Source organism: Limulus polyphemus, unplaced genomic scaffold (assembly GCF_000517525.1).
Source record: "Limulus polyphemus unplaced genomic scaffold, Limulus_polyphemus-2.1.2 Scaffold100, whole genome shotgun sequence".
In the NCBI taxonomy this organism is placed as follows: domain Eukaryota; kingdom Metazoa; phylum Arthropoda; class Merostomata; order Xiphosura; family Limulidae; genus Limulus; species Limulus polyphemus.
The window spans coordinates 111,458-131,984 of record NW_013665710.1 but is presented as its reverse complement, the minus strand read 5'-3'; the positions used below and the strand labels follow the sequence as shown (position 1 = coordinate 131,984).

General features: G+C 30.7%; 1 protein-coding gene across 1 annotated transcript in view; it reads left to right on the top strand.

Annotated features, from left to right (window-relative positions):
- The first annotated feature begins 8,623 nt into the window (after nt 1-8,623).
- The window catches only part of LOC106469946 (WD repeat-containing protein 48-like), a 53,404-nt gene continuing 41,500 nt past the window's right edge, over nt 8,624-20,527 (top strand). Inside the window, exons 1-7 of the mRNA XM_022399339.1 lie at nt 8,624-8,646; nt 9,159-9,299; nt 9,721-9,796; nt 10,248-10,330; nt 11,916-12,045; nt 14,263-14,453; nt 18,262-18,366. Of these exons, the coding sequence (XP_022255047.1) occupies nt 8,644-8,646; nt 9,159-9,299; nt 9,721-9,796; nt 10,248-10,330; nt 11,916-12,045; nt 14,263-14,453; nt 18,262-18,366 (729 nt within the window). The 5' untranslated portion in view covers nt 8,624-8,643. The remainder of the gene's footprint in view (nt 8,647-9,158; nt 9,300-9,720; nt 9,797-10,247; nt 10,331-11,915; nt 12,046-14,262; nt 14,454-18,261; nt 18,367-20,527) is intronic.

Below are 20,527 nucleotides of genomic sequence, written 5' to 3'. Positions count from 1 at the left end.
AATTGTGATCGACTTTACTTATTCTCTTGGTTTATTTTAGGTTTTAAGGGAACCAAATGAAGCCACGAAACTCTTATAATAGGGATGCACGGGTAGTAAAATTTGGACGAATACCGGGTCCGAGTACCCGGTCACTAAGCTTCGGCAAGGACCGGGTTATCCCCTAGCCCCCCCCCAAAAAAAACCAACAACAACATACACAAAAATTAGAAACAAAAACAAACTTGACGTTTATTACATTTAGCCGAATAATCACCAACAGAACATTCAAGTTTTACTTTCAACTTTCAGTGCCTCTTATTAACCCCTATTGTTCTCTGAATCTCCGACTTTCAGCGGGCGCTCAGTTTTTGTTGCTCCTAACACGTTCTTTTTATAACTAAATCAATTATTGACTGTAAATTTCAGTACCGCGTTAGTTCCTACAATAATAGAGCTAAGATGCCTAACTTCGACACTCGGCCGAGGCAGAATATTAACGGGTAATCCAATACCCGGCCGGGTACCCGTGCATCCCTACTTATAATGCAGTTGCGAAGAATTTTCGGAACTGCTGTTAATTTTTGCAAAGAAATAGAAAAATAAGACGTTTTAGTCAAATGCATGATATTATCTACCTAATTATACTATCCTTTTAAGAAGTTTGAAATAAAATAGAAAGGGGAAAGATGTTAATGTATGATAATTCGGTTATTTATCTAATGGAAAAAGTATTTTATTTATTTTCTGTCAAAAATCACACAAAAGCTGGTAATAACGTATTCTATACAGAAGATAATAATTAAATTATTCAAGCTTAGTAATTACTTAAATCCAAATTTCAAAGGTCATCAGTCAGTTACTTTGTCAGGGGCCAATAATAATTTCAGTTATTCAAGCTCAACAATTGCTTGAATACCTAAGGATAAAAAAAAAATATAAAAAGTAAGGCCTCCTAGTGGCTCAGATGTAAATCTGTGGGTTTATAACACTAAAAAGCGTGTTTAGATACCCGTTGTGGGCAACAAACAAACAAATTAAAGGTTAACAATAAATTATCTTTTGTTTAGTTTTTATTGATTTGAGGCATTCAATAAAATTCTAAAAATCAACATATAATGTTCTAGGATGAATCAGTGGTAAATGTCTGGCTTTTAATGCTGAAATTCGGGTTCAGATTCCCCCAGTGGACAGAGAGCAGATAGTTCATTGTGCAGTTTTGCGATAAAACAAACAAATTATCGTATAAGCTATAAAATATTAATATTCAGTCCATCAAAAGCCAAATAAAGTTTTACATTTATTTTCTCAAAATAGGTTGAGCTGATCGTGGCCGTAGGTTAGCTTGCTAGGACTGTGAATCAGAGAGTTCGTGGCTCGTGACCTATTGCTGCAAAAATGTGCTCCGTACTTTGGGGCCTTAGGTGCGCTATAAACGATCAAATCCCAGTATTCGATCAGACAAGAGTGACACAACTGTTGGTCTTAGGTGATGCTCACTATCAAATCCCACCATTCGATCAGACAAGAGTGACACAATTGTTGGCCTTAGGTGCGCTATAAACGATCAAATCCCAGTATTCGATCAGACAAGAGTGACACAATTGTTGGCCTTAGGTGCGCTATAAACGATCAAATCCCAGTCCAACAATTGTGTCACTCTTGTCTGATCGAATCGTTAGGGGCTGCTCACTAGTTGCTCTCCTTCTGGTTATTAGTACTAAATTAGGGATTACTATGCCTGATCCTTGTGAACTCTGATCTGGCCGTTTCACCCATGTGTTGCTTGAGTTACCATAGAAAAGTGAAAAGAAAAGAAAGGTACAAATAACTCTTAAGGCTTTTAACGTGAGTACTCATATTTGAATTAAGTAATTTATTTGGACTATCACCACGTTTTTCTGTTTTTTGTTTAGTTTTTTTAATACACAGATTTTTGGCTTAATTATCTAAGCCTAATTATGCTTTATTATAACGTTTTGCACATGTAGAAAAATTGGGTAATTGAACCGAAAGCTTGTGCATTAACAAAATTAAAAAAAAACATGGTGATAGTCTATATAGATTACTTAATTCAGAAAGGAACAAAGTTAATCGTGCATTCGGGTAATATTGACCCTTAAAACTGGGCAAATTTACATATTGATGAAACACTGTTAAACACTTCTTATAACCTTCAAGTTGAAGAGAAACAAAAGTCTGATGTCGCACTCATTGAAAGTTCACTTACAGTCAGTCATACATGTCATATGCGGCAGGAATAAAGTGATACATAACATAAACTGTTTTAACACCATAACTTAGGAATGATAAAAACGTGAAAATTGATCCAAATTCTCTTTGTGAACAATTTCATAGCTTGATTTACAAATTTTCTGGAAGTTATCAAGTTAATAAATTGACCAATTTATTAACTTCACCATCAAAATCAATATCAGCATGAAATTTGTTGATATTACACTCTTCCATAGCTAGAAGTTTTAAAATTCACAAATATTTTCCAGTTGGCTCTTGTGAGTCTAATTACCACTAACGAAAGCATTAATTAATGTTTATTGCCCATAGCTCGTTTAATTTCCAGGAAATTTGTAAACTCTTTAACTCAAGGTATGAGGATGTTCACAAAGAGCATGTGTATCAATTTTCACATGTTTTATCATTCCTAACTAAAGTTATGGTGTTAAAACTGTTTGTGCTCTGTATCTCTTTATCCCTGCCATATTGATTATGCATATGACATGTATTACCGTAAGTGTACTTTCAGAGGGGGTGACATCATACTTTTATTTGGGCTCAACTTGAAGGTTATAAGAATTGATTAACAGTGTTTCATCATCACCATGTAAATTTGTCCAGTTTTAAGGATCAGTGCTACTTTAACAGGTTAATGTTTGGTAAAACAAAGGTGTTTATATCAATATCAAATAACTTGTTTTCGCATTTAACTATTTATTAAAAACAAATGACTCTTTATTAGTCTAATTTAATTAAATACACATCATCATAAATAAAGAAACATACATTTGAGTGAATTGCTGACAAAAGCAATTCAAAGATGCTGTTCAGTACAAAACGTTTGACGCCGTTTGAAACCATGCAATTATTTTCTAAGTATATGAAGGGTCAATCCTCCTAGAAAAGTACTAGTCAGTTAGGAACGATGTAGGTTAGCGTTACCCATGCTATAGTCTACTAGTTTAGAGGACCATGTTTGATGACAGCCAATAAGCAGAGCATTTCAGATAAGGAATGTGAGTGAAACTTTACTTCCACACAAATAGTTTAGCAAGATCAGCAAGGAAATGAATCAAGTACTAGATCTATCAACACAACCTACGACGATACAGCTGAGAGACCTCTTTAATTTTATATAAACAAAGTACATTGTATGGAACATAACACCACGTTTGACAGTTTATATGTTACACAAATAAACTATTTTTCTATAAGTCTTTTTCCATTTAAAACGTCTTGAAGTATTAACATAAAAACTAAGTCAAACTATAAACGAACTAGACAAAGGTATTTATTTTAAAAAATATGTAGAAAAATAGTTTATACAATGTAAGCACTATTAGTTTAGAGTCTTCAGTTAATTTCCCCAAATTAAACTGTATATATATATATATATGAATCAGTAGTTCTAAAGCTATCAAATACATTAATCGTAAATCGGCGATTTTTTAATCAGCACTATAAAAAATAATGATGAAATTAATGTAAATCAAAAACGTTACGAAGAGATTCAAAAATTAAAATTAATTTTTTCATTACCAGTCCTTGTTGTTATCATTAAAATTCATAAAGGATAATGTATGTGGCCATAGCACCTCAAATGTGTTGGTGTATTCCATCTAGCAAACAAGATCCAGATACCGATATCAAACTAGCCAGTAACTAAGGAAAATCAGATTAGGTTTAGGAGTTGAGTGCTTGAACACACAACATCTCAATGCATTTTGTTATATGCATCCAGTTGTGGTAAGGCAGTTTCCATTAATATTTAGATATAACCTTAAATTAGAAATAAACCACCCTAAATTTCTACAATGTAAAACTCCCAACCCCCATAGTGGAAATAAACCACCCAATATTTCTCCCAACTTCCACTCTTTTATTTAATAAGTATAAAGTAATGTTAGACAGAACTAAAATCCTTAATTTAATAGTTCTTAGTTCATTATCCTCCTCCCACTCTCTTTAAAATGTATTCAAATATAAACCGTGTGAACTGAGAAAAGTCCAGATACCTGAGGTTGGTCTTTCCGCCACGTATACTGAACAAAATACCTAAATATTTTAAAGTTAGTTACTTATAAGCCAAGGATTACCTTGAGTAACTAACGACTTCTATGTTCTTTACCCTAAATATTTTAAAACTAGTCGTCCCTGGTGGGACAATGGTAAGTTTCAGATTTATAAGGTCATCCTTGGGTTATTAATAACCAACTTCAATGTGTGTGTGTGTGTGTGTGTGTTTTTGTTATAGCAAAACCACATTTGGCTATCTGCTGTGTCCACTGCGTGGAATCGAACCCCGGATTTTAACGTTGTACTATAGGGTGGTCTATTTTTACTTTGAGAGTATTTTTATCTTTTTTTGTACATCTCATAAAAGGATGGAGGTTGGGAGTTTTATATTGTAGAAATTTAGGTTGTGTGACGGATTTATTATTATATATTTATTTCAATAACGACGTTTCTTTATATTAAATTTATATTTAGAAATATGCATAACGTATACTGTTAAATAGGTATTGCGAAACTCCCGCCTATTTTCTAAAGTTGTAGAAGATTCTCGAGAGTAAGAATGGATTAACGAGATTTCCACTGTACTTATCTACTATCTAGCGAAACCACAGCCAAGACTTAGAGAAATCAGTGTGGAAATCGTTTTAGTTTACTCCTCTGTCTTGTAAACTTTTCGCAGTGGGTCCCGTTTCTAGACTCATAATTATTGTGTTTTGGCACTTGTGTATAAAGTTAAAATCACAAATAATATTCAACGTTAAAATCGGTACACAATTAAAAACATTTTATTCAAGCCTATCTATGGCCTTCAAACACTTGACGACTCTACATGTTTCGACGTTGCAATGTCATCCTCAGGAGTGAGTACAAGACAATGCTAAAGTATTTATAACTTTTTAGTTGGTCATGTCAAAAGTTTCGAGGTTATCGCAAACACGATAATCAAACTTATATGGAATTTGGCCATGAAAAAGAGGTTTATTTTGATCGATGGTGCAATTCTATGCATATTGGCAACAGTTTCGACAAACTAAGACAATTATGTCTAATTGACGAATTTAAACGTTGTGTATATGACGACCTCAAAACTTACTTGGATGAAAAGAAAGTTGAAACATTACAGGAAGCAGCTGCTCTTTCCGATGATTATACTTTAACACATAAAACCACTTTTCATAAAAATGAAATTTCTACCATCTCAACAAAAACCTGTATCTGTTCAATCCACTAAAGTTGAAGATCCTTCTATAAAATCCAGCTCCTCTTTTTCGAAATCTTCTGACAGTCAAGATAAAACTTCTTTAAAACAATCAAGGCCTGTCTGTCATTTTTGTAAAAAACCTGGTCATGCTATGTTCTATTGTTGGTGTTTGAAGAATAAAAAAGAAAAGGAGGCAACACCCAATGTGTTTGTGTCCACATATGGACGTAGTTTCACCGGATCACCCGATGTTATTGATTTGGCCACTGATATAAAGGCTGATTTAATCAGGGAGGAATTTAGACCTTTTGTGTCTGTTGGTTCTGTGTGTTTGACAAATGATACTGGCAATCCCATACCCATACGTATCCTACGTGATATTGGGGCGACTCAATCATTGTTGGTATAAGGTATATTGCCTTTATATTCGAGTTCTGCCACAGGTGAGTCTGCCATTGCTCAGGGTGAGTTTGTTAATGTTCCTCTTCATAACATTTATTTAGCATCAGACCTAGTTTGGGGACAGTATATCATTATTGTTGGAAAACGATTTGGTTGGGGGAAAAGTTGTTGCCAAACCTAAAACGGATAGTGAGCCGATCACTATTTCATCTAAGGATGATGTTGTAGTTGAGGAGAATCCAAATGTGTTTCCCTCGTGTGTTGTGACTCGAGCTCAGGCTAAGAAATTAAGCCAAAAACAAATGATAGGCATGGATTCAGAGGACAATATTATAGATTTGTCTCAGACATTTTTTGGATCCGACAAGGATCTTGTGAATAATTACCCTACTGATGATTCCTCGGTGAGGAACAACGATGGATGTGTGGGATCTGATTCACCTGGTGAAGTTCCATTTACTAAAAGTAAACTGACCGCTGATCAATATAAGGATTCACATATCTCTTCACTATTTAAATATACGCTCCCAAAAGATGAACTGGAGAAATTTCCAAATGGTTATTTTTTTCAAAAATGGTGTGCTTATGAGGAAATGGAGACCATCAGATGTGCCAACTTCAGAGAACTGAGATATTGTTTATCAAATCGTTGTTCCCAAAGCATATCGTTCTGAAATATTGAAAATTGCCCATGAACTCCCCGTGGTACGTCATTTAGGTGTCAACAAGACATGTGACAGAATTATGACATATTTCTTTTGATCAAATATTAGGGAAGACATTTCTCAGTTTTGAAAAACTTGTCATACCTGTCAGTTAGTCGGAAAATCTAACAAGAAAATTCCTATTGCTCCTTTGAAACCTATCCCAGCTTTTGAAGTATGTAAGTTCTGTTCTGAGGACATGCTTTCAGCATTGTTACCTACTATGGGATATCTAATCAAAAAGAAAGAAAGAAAGAGAGAAAGAAAAATACAGAAAGAAAGAAAAAGACAGAAAGAATGATAAAAGGAAAAAGACAGAAAAAGAGAGAAAGAAAAAAGACAGACAGAAAGAAAGAGACAGAAAGAGAGAGAGCGAAAGAAAAATACAGAAATAAAGCGAGAAAGAAAGAAAGAAAAAGACAGAAAGAATGATAGAAGGAAAAAGACAGAAAAAGAGAGAGAAAGAAAAAAGACAGACAGAAAGAAAGAGACAGAAAGAGAGAGAGCGAAAGAAAAATACAGAAAGAAAGCGAGAAAGAAAGAAAGAAAAAAGAAAGAAGATTGTTGAATAGTAGTTTATCACTACAAGAGGATGATCCATGTTAAAAGGGTTGATAACATTTTTACTAATGCACTTTCACGTTAAGTGTAATTTTATAATCATAAGGTTATTTGTATTGGTTGTATTCTATACTGTAATTATTATTGAAGTTGTATAATTTTTTGAATAATGTGTTATATATAATGTATTGTTGCCAATGTGTGTGTGTGTGTGTGTGTGTGTGTATATATATATATATATATATATAATATCTTAGTTAAAAATTGTCTAATGCCAATTTTTGATTCTCTAAGGAGGAAGTTGTAATGAATTTGTTATGTATTTATTTTAATATTAATATTGTTTAGATTAAGTTTATATTTAAAAACATGCATAGCTTACAGTGCCAGATTTGTATTGCGAAACTCCTGCCTATTCTCCACAATTGTAGGAGATTCTCGAGAGTAAGAATCAACAATATATCTATATACGTAAACACTTTAACAAATATTGTTATGTAAGCTGAATTTTCTAGAAAACCTTCCCATGCCTATAAATACAACCAACGTGCTGTGCCAAAATTGAGTGTCTATTAGTAGTTCATTATAATCAGGGTGTTATAAACTTCGAAAACAATAATTGTGATTTTATAATGCTTATCAATCAGAAACCTTAAGATATTTGACCAGGAATATTTACAAATTTCGAACATTATAAATCGTTTAACTTCAGTGGATTCTCATTGGACATTAGTATTTTTGCAAAAACATTACCTAACTTCAACGGTGGAAAACAGCATGTGTGGCCAAGGAGACAAAGCTAGCTAGCTTCCTAGCGAATCATACTTTCATCAACTCGCTCATTGTAAACCCTTGATAAGATATCAAGGAAGTTCCAAACTAAAAAGACTATATTGTTTGTAAGTTTGTGAAACTTTTGTTTATAAATCTTTGTTTGTTATAACTATTTGCAATAATGTTACTGTAAATTGTATTGTTGTATGTATATTAAAACGTATTTGTGTTAAAAACGAAGGCAGTGTGTATCAATCTTGTTGGCAAATATTACAAACTGACTATATATTGGCATATATTTAAATGATAAATCCAAAGGACAATTTAACTACTAAATTTAAATTATCAGTTAACTCGGTTTCGGACTATTCGGAATTCTGATATGTAACAGTATGTATGGAAAAAAGAACCCAAATGTTGATGGTTATTGGTGTTCAATTCAATATTAGGGCAGACTAATAGCTTTACATGAAATTCAATATGTAAACAAACAAAAATTATGAATAAAATTGAGTTGTCATTAGTGCATAGTTGAAGACACAAGCAAGGGCAAGTTTTGTTTTGTTGTTTTCCTTTTTTGAGAGATTCTGTGCTAACTGTTGTGGAGTAAATTCCAGTTTTGGTTAAACTTTGTATAAAATGTTTTGATAAAATATATTTTAGAGTTTTATTACTAACAAATGTTAGTCTGTATGTCTTTAATCTTCCTTAGATCTTGAGAAAAGAAATCACTGCTTCCACATTTGTTAGGTTTCAGTGTCTTATTGATGTATGGTTAGTGACTTTGGTTTAACTCTTGTAGTTATAAGACATAAATATGTCTGATAATTAAGCTACCAAATTACTCAAAGTCTTGACCACAAACTAATTTTCCATGTGTGTGTGTGTGTGTCTATTACTTTTCCCATGAGAAGTTAGCTAAAAAAAAGTATGACAAAAGCTTTTAGAAGTATGCAAGAAAGGAAAGGCTGTTGTGAAATAATTCAAGAGATGATATTTAAGGCTACACTTTAGAAAGTGTATTGCTAGTATGTATTTATGGCAATAAATATATAACACCCAAAATTTTTTACCAAATTATTTCTTGAACAGTGTTATTAAATAAACCTAATGAATAATGTATACTGTTGCAAAAATCATTACTCCAAGTGATTGTGGTCAAATTAACTATAAGCTTTACCATTCCTTTATGTTATCTATCACTTGTCAAAGATATTTAAGTGTGTGTGTGTGTTTAAAATGGACAGCTCTGTGAGTCTTCAAATAGTTCTTGTTTTCTTAACTAGGTTTCTTATGTGATTCGTGATGAAGTTGAAAAATATCATAGATCAGGAGTGAACTCTCTTCAGTTTGATCCTTTATTGAATCGGCTCTATTCTGCTGGACGGGACTCAATTATTCGAATTTGGAATGTTAAAAATGCAAAGGTAAAGTGTATACAATACTCTGCTTTTATTTCTATATCATGAAACATGTACAATATCAAAGGCAACTCTGAGAATGATATATTTCGTGATCTTCCATTTTTAGAACTAGGAATGCACTAATGCATATGATTATAATTGATAAAGATTTTGTAAACTTTACACTGGATTGAATGCATCAAAAATTTATTGTTTTTTGTTTAGAAAAATACAAGTACATTTAGATATTTTTCACTTTTTTTTAATCAAAATATGTACATAAAAAAAGAGAAATTTATGGATATGTTCAGATCATTTTGTTTTTGTGCTGTGTTATTAGTATTAGATTTTGCATAATCAATGGGAATATTCAAATTTTGGTGTTTTATTTTTTTTTTTACTTTCATGAAAACATTACTTTCTAGTAACAGTTCTATTATTTTAGGATCCTTATCTCCAGTCTATGGAACATCATACAGACTGGACCAATGACATTGTTTTGTGTTGTGGCGGAAAAAACTGTAAGTAATTATTTTTTTGAAGTAATAAAACATTTTTTCCTTTTAAGAAAATAAACAATAAGTTACTATATATTTTGCATGATTTTGGCATACCCTACAAAGAACCTAATGTCACTAAATGTAGTTGTTTGAAATTAATAGAAGTTATTAACAGAACATAGTGAATAAATAAGTCAGTGAGATGGACAGGTAATCAATTAAAACCAATCAGAGAAATAAATTAACAAAAACTGTCTGATAATTGGAATGTATTAATTATGTATGTATGTATGTATGATTTTAAACATATAATCATTTGTTTAGCATAAGTCAGTCTCATATTTTCATTTATATTTATTGGCAATAATTTTTAAAGTTTGTGAATGTCTAAAATTAAATTGAATTATGAAACAGCATGTAATTAATTTACCAAGCTTAAAATGACGAGGAGTAAACCTATTTTCCTTTACAGTGATATCTGCTTCAAGTGATACCACAGTGAAGGTTTGGAATGCCCATAAAGGATTTTGTATGTCAACTCTAAGGACTCACAAGGTAATGGTTTTATTTGTTTTTTGGTGTCTAACTATTAGTAGTTAACTCTCAACTCAATTAAAAACAGTATTAGAATTGAAAAAATTTAACATGGTGAAATAATACAATGATGAGTACATGAACCAAAATCTTATTTTCTAACATTAAGTGTGGAGAAATAAGTTCTTTATGGTTCTTCAATGTTTTTCCCACCTGGTGATGCAACACAAGGTGAAAGAAATTACACACATACACAGAATTTTAAAACACTGTGTTTAGGATATTCTCAGAAAGCTATACAAGGTCTATCTGCACTAGCCATCCATAATTTGGTATTGATAGACTAGAAGGAGGGCAGCTAGTCAACAGCACCTACTCTTCGGATTTGAGCATTACTCTTATAAAGCACCCATGGCCCCAAAGTGAGGAGCGAGATTTTGTGGCAACATGATTCAAACCATTCTTAGATTCACACTTCAGTTCTCTAGCCATTAGGCCATATTTGGCCCAACATGAAACATTTTATATCACCGTATGGTGGCTCATTAACCCTTTCCAGACGGGTCACAGGTTAAAGGCCATGTCATCGAGTTTGATAACTTTCATTCAAAATTTTATTGAACTTCTATTTCATAAATTTATATCAGTAAGTTTGGTATCAAACTGTAGATTATAATTCAAATTTTAGTGTTATACATTATTCAATTCCTTAATTTAAAAGTAAATATTATGAAAACATAGCTAAACATTGATTTTGTGTGTCATGTGGTATGTTGACTGCAGCACTGGTTCAAATTTGATGTTTGTGAGGTCAAAATACTAAGACTATAGGTTCGTATGAATTAGGAACTCAAATTTCCAATATTGACAAGCTAGAATATAAAATATGAACCTTATATCTTTTCTATTTGCTGAGATATCACTCATGTACTGAACAAACACAGTGGCCTTGCTCACCTCTTTCCATTTTTTGAAACAGTCCCTTATGTACACTTACTTCAATATACGACATGTGAATAACCAATTGAAAGCTCAGAATGTCTCCCTCATGGTTTTCTCAGCCATTTTAAAGTGTTAGGATGCCATCTTGTTCTTTCAAACCAAGATTTCATGGAATTACGTTGTGTCTTTAGTCTGCTCAAAGTTTCATATTTTTTAGAATTTTTCTGATAAAGAAAAGTAAAAATTTGTTGAAGAAAGAAGATTAAGTTTCTAACGTAGTGATTTGAATAAAAAGTAACTTCACTTAAAAAAGATACATTTTATAAGAAGAAAGTTTAAAAAAGTATATGAAAAAAATTAAAATGAGATATACTAATGAAAGTTAATTCTATAAACGTTTTCATTTTGAATTGTCTGATTTTCTGAAGTAATTTTTTTATTTTTTAGGAGAATCATTACCCAAATATAAAACATCATTATGAAAGTAAGAGTAGTAGTTTCATTGTGTTTGGTTTTGATGCATATTTGTATCAGGGAAGAATGAAAATTTTTTTAGTTTTTTATGTAATGCTATAATATTTATTTTTTGGGCTTGAAGTTTTTACAAGGTTATGGAAAATGATAAAAATGTTTGTTAGGTTTTACACTATTTTATTCCTTGTAGGACTATGTCAAAGCTTTGGCATATGCAAAAGACAGGGAACAAGTTGCCTCTGCTGGACTTGATCGAGCTATATTCCTGTGGGATGTCAATACCTTAACTGCTCTTACAGCATCTAATAATACAGTGACAAGTAAGTAAAAATATAGTGAAATCAATGTAAAAGATAGAATTTTAAAGCTTTATTTTTTGGAATTGCTTCATTTTGTTGTGTCTATCACATATTTGTATAAAATGTGTTCAAGCAATTTTGCTTGACCTTAATTACAAAAGGATTACATTAAACATGCTCACTTGTATATGTAGTACTAATGTTGTATATAACTTTTTAGAGACATTTCTTCTGGAATTAAACCTTGTCAGGATCAGTGAGTACCTTTCAGATGTCAAGTGCACACCTGTATATCAGATTTAAATAAATATAAAGATTCCAACTATATATTGATAATTTTTTCCAACAAAATATTTTAGAATTGATATTTAGTATGTTGTAAAATGAGTTTAGTGTACTTTGCAGAGAAAATTAAAAACGTTTTTAAACTTGAGTTTCTGCACAGCTCCAAGGAGTCTCACATGTAAACAACTCACTGATTTTCTTAGAATTTTTCTGCTTATCCCAAAGTGTAGGTTTATATTTGCTGATAAACTATCATCCTTTGAGAATATAATTTTATTTCTCATGTTATTTTCCTTTTGGTTATTTTATTAATACAACCTCTCATTCACACTGTTTTAAGAACTTTCAGCATGTAATCTGAACAACTACTAATGAATCTCAGCTTTCAAAAAAGCTAGAGGAAAAGTTGAATTATCATTGGATAGAGCATATTGTAAACAATTTACATCAATGTAGAATCAATAAAGTGGTGTGAGAAGTAATTTATAGTTTTATGGGCAAGTGACAAGACCTACCTCATGCAGAAAGAACAAAACATTTAATGGCAAGTTTAAAATATTTAGAAACAAATCATAGCTCTGGAAATTTTTTTACAGTTTCTTTACCTGTTCTTCTCATTCTCGAATATGTTAAATTATATTTGTTTGAAACTATGGAAATTTTCTTGTGTGATAAGATATCAGACAAGTCTAATTAGTTTTAGGGAGTACTGTTTGCAACAGCAGAGTATACCAGTGACTCAAATGTGACTCAAATCTATATTTATTGAATATTATTGTTAAATTTATCATTCAAACAATTCACATAAATAAAGGATATTGTAATCTATTGAAAAGAATGTATATTTACTAAATATACTTAGATTTGACCAATAATACTGTTAGCATAAATATTATTACCTTGTCTGACCTGATGCATTTTCGAAAAGTCAGGTCCAAGGTCACTTCTATGTTTCTGTGGGTTTTTTTTATGATATATATATCCAAATATAGTGGCAAAGTATCAAAATAAATTTGTTAATAAATATCAATCAATTTGAAACTGAATGGATATATAAAATGAAACCTTTGAAATATATTAAAAAATTTAAATTCATAAATGAAAATTTTTTTCTGTTAGAATAGTGTCTCATAATAAAATTTAGGAAATTTCACAACATAAAATATAATAAGCTAAATCAAGTTATGTGAATTTTTTTATGCTGAAACTAGATACTATTTAGTAATTTTTACTATATTTGATGCAATTTACTTAAGTATTTCCACTGTGAGAAGGAAAATAAAATTGGGATATCAATGACACACCTCTGGTATGAAAAAGGATAAACACGTCTGAGTGTAAATAGCAGACTAATATTAGCTCTTTAGGCTTTTTAATAATTAATCATTGAAACTATGATTGCCCGATTAGCTTAGTAGCCTTTAATCACTTTGTTGCTGTGTTGCCTTTGTTTTTCTTAACTTATTACAAACTGCTTATTAATTAACAACATTATGATGACACATATGCATAAGTAGGGACAGTTTTTATCTTGAAGGTAATACAACTAGGTGAATTTAAGCTACTAGCTAAATATCAACGTTTAATTGTCAATCACCAACATACTTTGTCATAATTATCAAATATGTGCCACCAATAGATTTTAATTATGTCACAACAAAGAACTTAGTCTTGAATCATGTATTTTGAACTTAAAAAGTGGTAATTTATTTTAACTATCTTTTATCTGACTTCCAAGAATTTTTATTATTGGCTGTTTCTTTTGGATGGATTTTAAACTCCCAGCTTCCCCCCATTTTTATGTATTATGAAAGCACTGTTTTTTTGTGTGCACTGAAAGACTTGTTGTACAGTTTTATTTTTATTTTCTTACTTAATTTTGCTCTGGTGTTTGTTTATATATATTTTTTTTGATTTTCAAAATGAATTAATAATACATTTTCTTAATGAAAGCCTCATCATTAGTTGGAAACAAAGACAGCATTTATAGTTTAGCAATGAACCCAGCTGGGACAGTTATTGTTTCTGGGTCAACAGAGAAAGTCCTCCGACTGTGGGATCCAAGGACATGCCAGAAACTGATGAAACTTAAGGGACATTCAGACAATGTTAAAGCTCTCCTTGTAAATAGGGATGGAACTCAGGTAAATATTTCACTTTAGTGATAGTTATAATGATGTACTTGATTCTGATTATTCAAAATTTATAACTTGTAATATCCTTGTCCTATTTTCATGAATTTGAAAATCAATACTTAGGTTGATTGATACTGTTGAAATAAGAAATCTTATAGTTAATTGTATTGTCTGAATATGCAATATATTTTTTGAAAAACCTTAGAAAATGATACTTCAGAAATTGAAGGATAACACAGGGAATTTAACAAAAACAGACTGGTTTTGTTTCATGTATGTTGCATGTTTTGAAATGCTATTCTCCAAACCTTTATAGCAGGGCCTGCATTGTCAGATAAAGTAATTTACCAAAGCCACTACATTTATAAAATCATTTTTTTTTGTGTTCACCACCATTAGCAAGTCTGCTGCAAGTAGCCAGTGGTAGATCAGTGGCAAAGCAATCAGTTTTCTTCTATGTACAATAGAAATGCTCATCTTTGGGAAGTGTGAAGAGTAAAAAATGTTGTTATAAAATTATATTTCGTTTGTAAAAAGTAAAAGATAGTGAATAAAATAGTGATAACTCAAAGTATTTAAACTTTGAACTTAAAGAAGAATAAAGGAAGTCAACATCTGTGGTGTTAAGTGTTGATAAAGAACAAAAAAAGCACATTTAGAAAAGCAAAAGAGGTGCTTTTTAAGTTTTTGAAATTTTACACATTAAAAGAAATTGAAAATTGCTGCTAATAGTAGTGAAAACACTATTAGTAACTTCCCACTTCACAACTCATACATACTGGAGAAACCAAACATGACATACACAGTTCTTTAGAAGAAAAATAGAGAAAGTGAAAATGAGGGTTTGTTTGATTTGTGCAATCCGACAAAATGGATAATAACTGATACAAATGTGTGACAGTTGTTGGATCTAGTACAGCTGTAGACATTTGACTCTCTAAAAGACAATAATGAAGGAAATTTATTGAATATTATTACAGACATTGACTTGTAAATGGAGAAGTTGTACCAATATGATGGGTTCAGTGTTTTGTTTTTTCTGCAAAATTTTGAGCACATTTATTAAAGTTTCACTGTCAACAAATGAACAAAGAACTGGAAATAGTTGCCTGTATGTTTAGTGTAAAACTTAACATAAAGTCAACTGATCATCTGAAGAAGTTTCAGTTTCAATTGAAAGTAAACAAAACATTGACAGAGAAAATCTGCAACTGTTTAAATGAGATGGAGTATTGGCAAGTTATACATTCAACAACTGAAAATATTGCTCATGGTGGAGTTTTGAAACAGTGGACCTTTTGTGAAATAATTTGAATATTTGATTGGGTTTGATCCTGTCATGAAAACCCCTTAGAAGAATTACCACACCAAAAATAAAAAAGGTATAAGCATTTTGTAGGTAAGGACTTTCAGAATGAGCTGATTCAATTGTTTTCCATCAAGATCCAGACTTATGTTGACTGCTGTCAGATATTTTGTGTGTTTTCTCAACCTATGTATCTTTTATGTGTCTTGTGCATGGCTTAACATGTTTTTTTATTAGCATTTGTGATTTTCCATATTCCTCATGGCTAACATTCATTTTGTGAGTTTTCCTTGTATTCTCTATATAACTAATGTTTCATTTCTTTTTGATATGATTTGGTGTATTTTCTACAATAAGCTATCGTTTTAAGTGTTTTTTTCTATATTACTCTTTGTTTCGGAACACTATTTATATAAGCAATTTGGAACAACAACAACATTTGTTATAGTGTTTACACAACTATTACAAACACCCGAGAATGATTATACATATAGTTGTCATAAGACAAAGGGAATACATTATTACATTTTTTTAACACTGCATTCTTTATCTAGTTACTTATAAATTGCAAGACTTATAAGCTAGAGAATGATAGTTCTCTGCACAAAGTTTTGAATGTTTTCTATACTTGATTTTACTCATCTATACTTCACACAATTACTTGGATTTGTGCTGCTAATGGACACAAGTTGTGCCAGTATGACTGAAGTTGTTTTAAGCAAAATTGAGAAAATGACTCTATGTGGAAGACCTCTGAGGCCAAAGGTATGATGATAGAAACATGATGATAGTTTAAAGAATATATGTAGAAATAATAATAGAAAAACACAATATCAAGTATACGAATTATTGAAAACCATGGTAAATGGAACAAACTGTCAAAAGTCTGATATTAAAGAAACTAGTTTCGTCCTCTTCAGTCTCACATTGTCTTATGACAGGAAAAAACTGGTCAACAAATGCCTATGTGACCCCTAATCTTGGAATTCCTTTCAGAACACAGGAGGTCAGGAAGTTAAGTTTAAAATGACCTTGGGAAGTGTTTAAATTAGGCAGGCTTTTGATTAAGGAACTTTTGACGATTCTTCTTTTTATGTAGTTATCTGTTTTGTATAAAATTCTTGTTAATTTCCAATCACATGAAGAAAAATGGCACTGTTTTGGTTTCCATATTTTATATTTTATGTTCAGAAACTCTTGTGTCAACACTTTTTCCAGTTTCAACTACATAACCTTTCTCACAGGATTGGCATGGTATAATATAAATGCCTTGTTTTTTATCTTCAGGTGTGTTTTTTTTGTTTGAAGTTAGGTTATTCTTAATGGTGTTTGGATATTTGTATATGATTCGAAAGTTATTCTTTCTTAATATTTTCTCAAGTGTTCAATGTTAGTGTTGTAGCCAATATAAAGTGGTTTCACATTATTATTTGGTTGATCTTTCTTTATCTTCATGGAACAAGGTTTTTCTTGCTTTGAGTTGGCAATTTGTAATGAAATGTTGTGGAAAATGTAGTTCTTTGAAAATAGAAAAGATATTTTTAATTCGACGTTCAAGTGTTGTCAGGTGCCATATTCTATATGCTCTAAAAAAATGATGAAATAATAGATGTTTTGACCTGTGACATGAAAATAAGTGAACATAACTTAAAGAATTTGTCAGTTTGTGGTATACTGAGAGGACTGGTTCTGTGATGCTTTTTGGTTATCAAAACATCCAAGAAAGGAAGTTGGTCATCCTTTTCCCATTCAATTTTAAATTTGATAGTTGGGTGAAGTTGATTAAGGTGTTGAAAACACTTTCAAAATTACTTATTTTGTTTGGCCACAAAGAAAACAGTATTTTAGACAAAAATATGGAATGGCTATGGGAAATCCACTGTCACCAATACTGTGCAATCTTTTCATGGAATATTTTGAAACTGAATTAGTCCCTTCCATCTAGATAAACCTTTAACAAATTCAGTGGTTCCTATATGTTGATGAAATATTTTTCTGAGGGTGATTAAAATTACTTGCAAAAGTATACTGGAATACATATACAAGAACTGATCAGCATTATTGTTTCACAAATCATTTGTCACAATGAAAAATTCTGTTAACTTTGGTTATTGTCATTGTTAGAGGAGAAAGTCTTTTCCAAACTGATATTGATGAAAACCAATCTTAGATCATATGAGACTTGTGCTGGCAACAATTTCTTTCAAACAATAAAATCCACAAATGTTAAATTTGAAACAAGCAATGTGCAATTTTGCTACTGTGACAAACAACAAAAGTGAAGTTTTTGTAATTGTAAAATATAGAAATTATATGGTAGTCAAATGTTAATTGTTACTGTAACATTTCCTTAGGCTTTAATAAATAACTTTTATTTGGCTTTTTGTCTAATGATTTTGTAAAATTGGAATGAAGGGAGGTGCAACAATTGAAAATTTGCATGTTATATAATTTTTTAAGTCCAGTATTATTTGACAAGTTGTAATTGTTACAATCAAAATTATGTTTCAGGTTCTTTCAGGAAGCTCTGATGGAACAATCAGACTCTGGTCTATTGGTCAACAGAGATGCATAGCTACATTACGTGTTCATGAAGAAGGAGTTTGGGCTTTGCAGGTGCTGTACTTAAAATTACTGCAGTTAAAGATAATCTACATGTTGTACTTTTAAGTGTATTTTTGTATTTAATTACAGACAAACAATCTCAGAGTTTTAGTAGTATATAGATAAGTATTTTTTAACTAATTTGAATGTAGATCAATTAAATAATTTACTTTGTGAATGTACATATTATTACTGGTAACTTAGAAATTGTAAAAGATAAACTATTATGTGAAATTCTTAAAAAGGGATCTAAAGCATTTAAACATTATAACCAATCTAAGACTACAGTAATTAATAATTTCATTAAGATATATAAAAACTATATTCTAAACCAAATTCATTTTTAGATATAACTTTCCTGTATGCTATTCCTAAACTGCATAAATCTCTGATTAAATTTAGATTTATTTCCAGTTCAGTGAAAAACAATTATCAAGCAACTGGCCACTTTATTAAGTAAATTACTTAGTCTTTTATTTGATAGAATTAAAAATATAAATAGTAAAAACAGTAAACATACTTTTTTGGATAGTAAAAGATAATCAACCCATTTTAGCATATTTAAGTAACTGTGAACAAGTGAGAGCTATTCAAACATTTGATTTTACCACTATATATACATATGTCAATTCCATGGAAAGATTTAAATTCATTGTTAGAACAATGCTGTAGTCCTTCCATAGTGCGTGAAAAAAGAAATTTTACCTCCAAAAATGTAAAAGATATAGTAAGTTTCTGTATTTATAATTTTTTTCAATAATCAGGTGATAGGAACTCCAATGGGAGCTAAGTGTTCTACTTGTATAGCAAATTGATATCTTTATTTTTATGAAAATAAGTTTATTCCAAGTGATATAAATACAGAAATTTTTTTTTAACCTATGGATATATAGATGATTTAATTAGTATAACTAATCCTGAGATAAATAACTTGATTAACATTATTTATCTGGTAGAATTAGAAATGGAAAAAATCATATTTCTTTGTAAAGGCACATTATTTAGATGTAGAAATTAAAATAATAACAATATTAATATAAATATTTTTCATGGAAGAACATTTTTTCTATTCCAATATATGGCAATACCTTAATAGTAATATGCCATATTTTTCTTTTATAAGTATTATTACTTCACAATTTCTCAGATTCTGAAAAATTTGTAAAAAATCAATGTTGAAATATTTAGGCAAAAATTTATATTTAATGGATTTAATAAAAATACGTTAAATGATATTATTAAAATGGTTTCTGTTAAATGCAAGTATGTATTACATAAATATAAAGAAATAAGAATTTAAAAAATTTTGCTTGAAATATTTTAGTTTTTAATAAGGCCATATAAACAACTTGGCACTATTTTCATACATGTATGAACACCATTATTGCACATAATATAAAAGTTCTTATAAAGGGTAGATAAAGTCTGAAAATTAGTAGTTACAGTGGGGGTTGGGAGTTATACTAGTTTAGATAGCTTGTTTGGGTTTTTTACACTTTTATACTAGTGTAATTTGTCTACTGTACCATAATTAACTTATTAATTTAGGATTTTACTACTATAATGGGGGCTGGAATGCCAGTGTTTGCTAATAGGGGTTGCGTTGCTTACCTCCAGTGGTAAGACCTTTTTTCGTTTTTATTTCATTTTATATTTCTTTGACAAGTGTCTGCAGGCAGTGAAGGGTGATATAGATGTAGAATGTTGTGGGCTTGAGCACCCACATCTCACTCTCCTTATTTATTATTATTTTACTTATTTATTCTCTGTTTATATTTCTTTCTTTCTTTAACCTGTGAGACTAGTTAACAAAGGTTAAAACTGGTAGATGGGGTATCTCCACTGCAATGTGGGTCTTTCTTCTCAAACCCATGGCACATTATATCCCACATTACAGCTTGTACCCTGGTGATCTTTTTAATTTATGCAGCATTTCTGTTGATTATTCTAAGGCATGTTTTGATAATTGAAAATATTTTTCATCACAGTCCTTCCTTTTGATGTCAATCTTTGAATGCTCCAATAAATAGTCTTTATGCAGACTATATATACATATATAGTCTGCAATATATATGTGTGTGTATGTATATATATATATATATATATATATATACACTAGTCGGTACACGTAGGTAATATTAGTTTATATTATTACTTATTACTAATATTACGA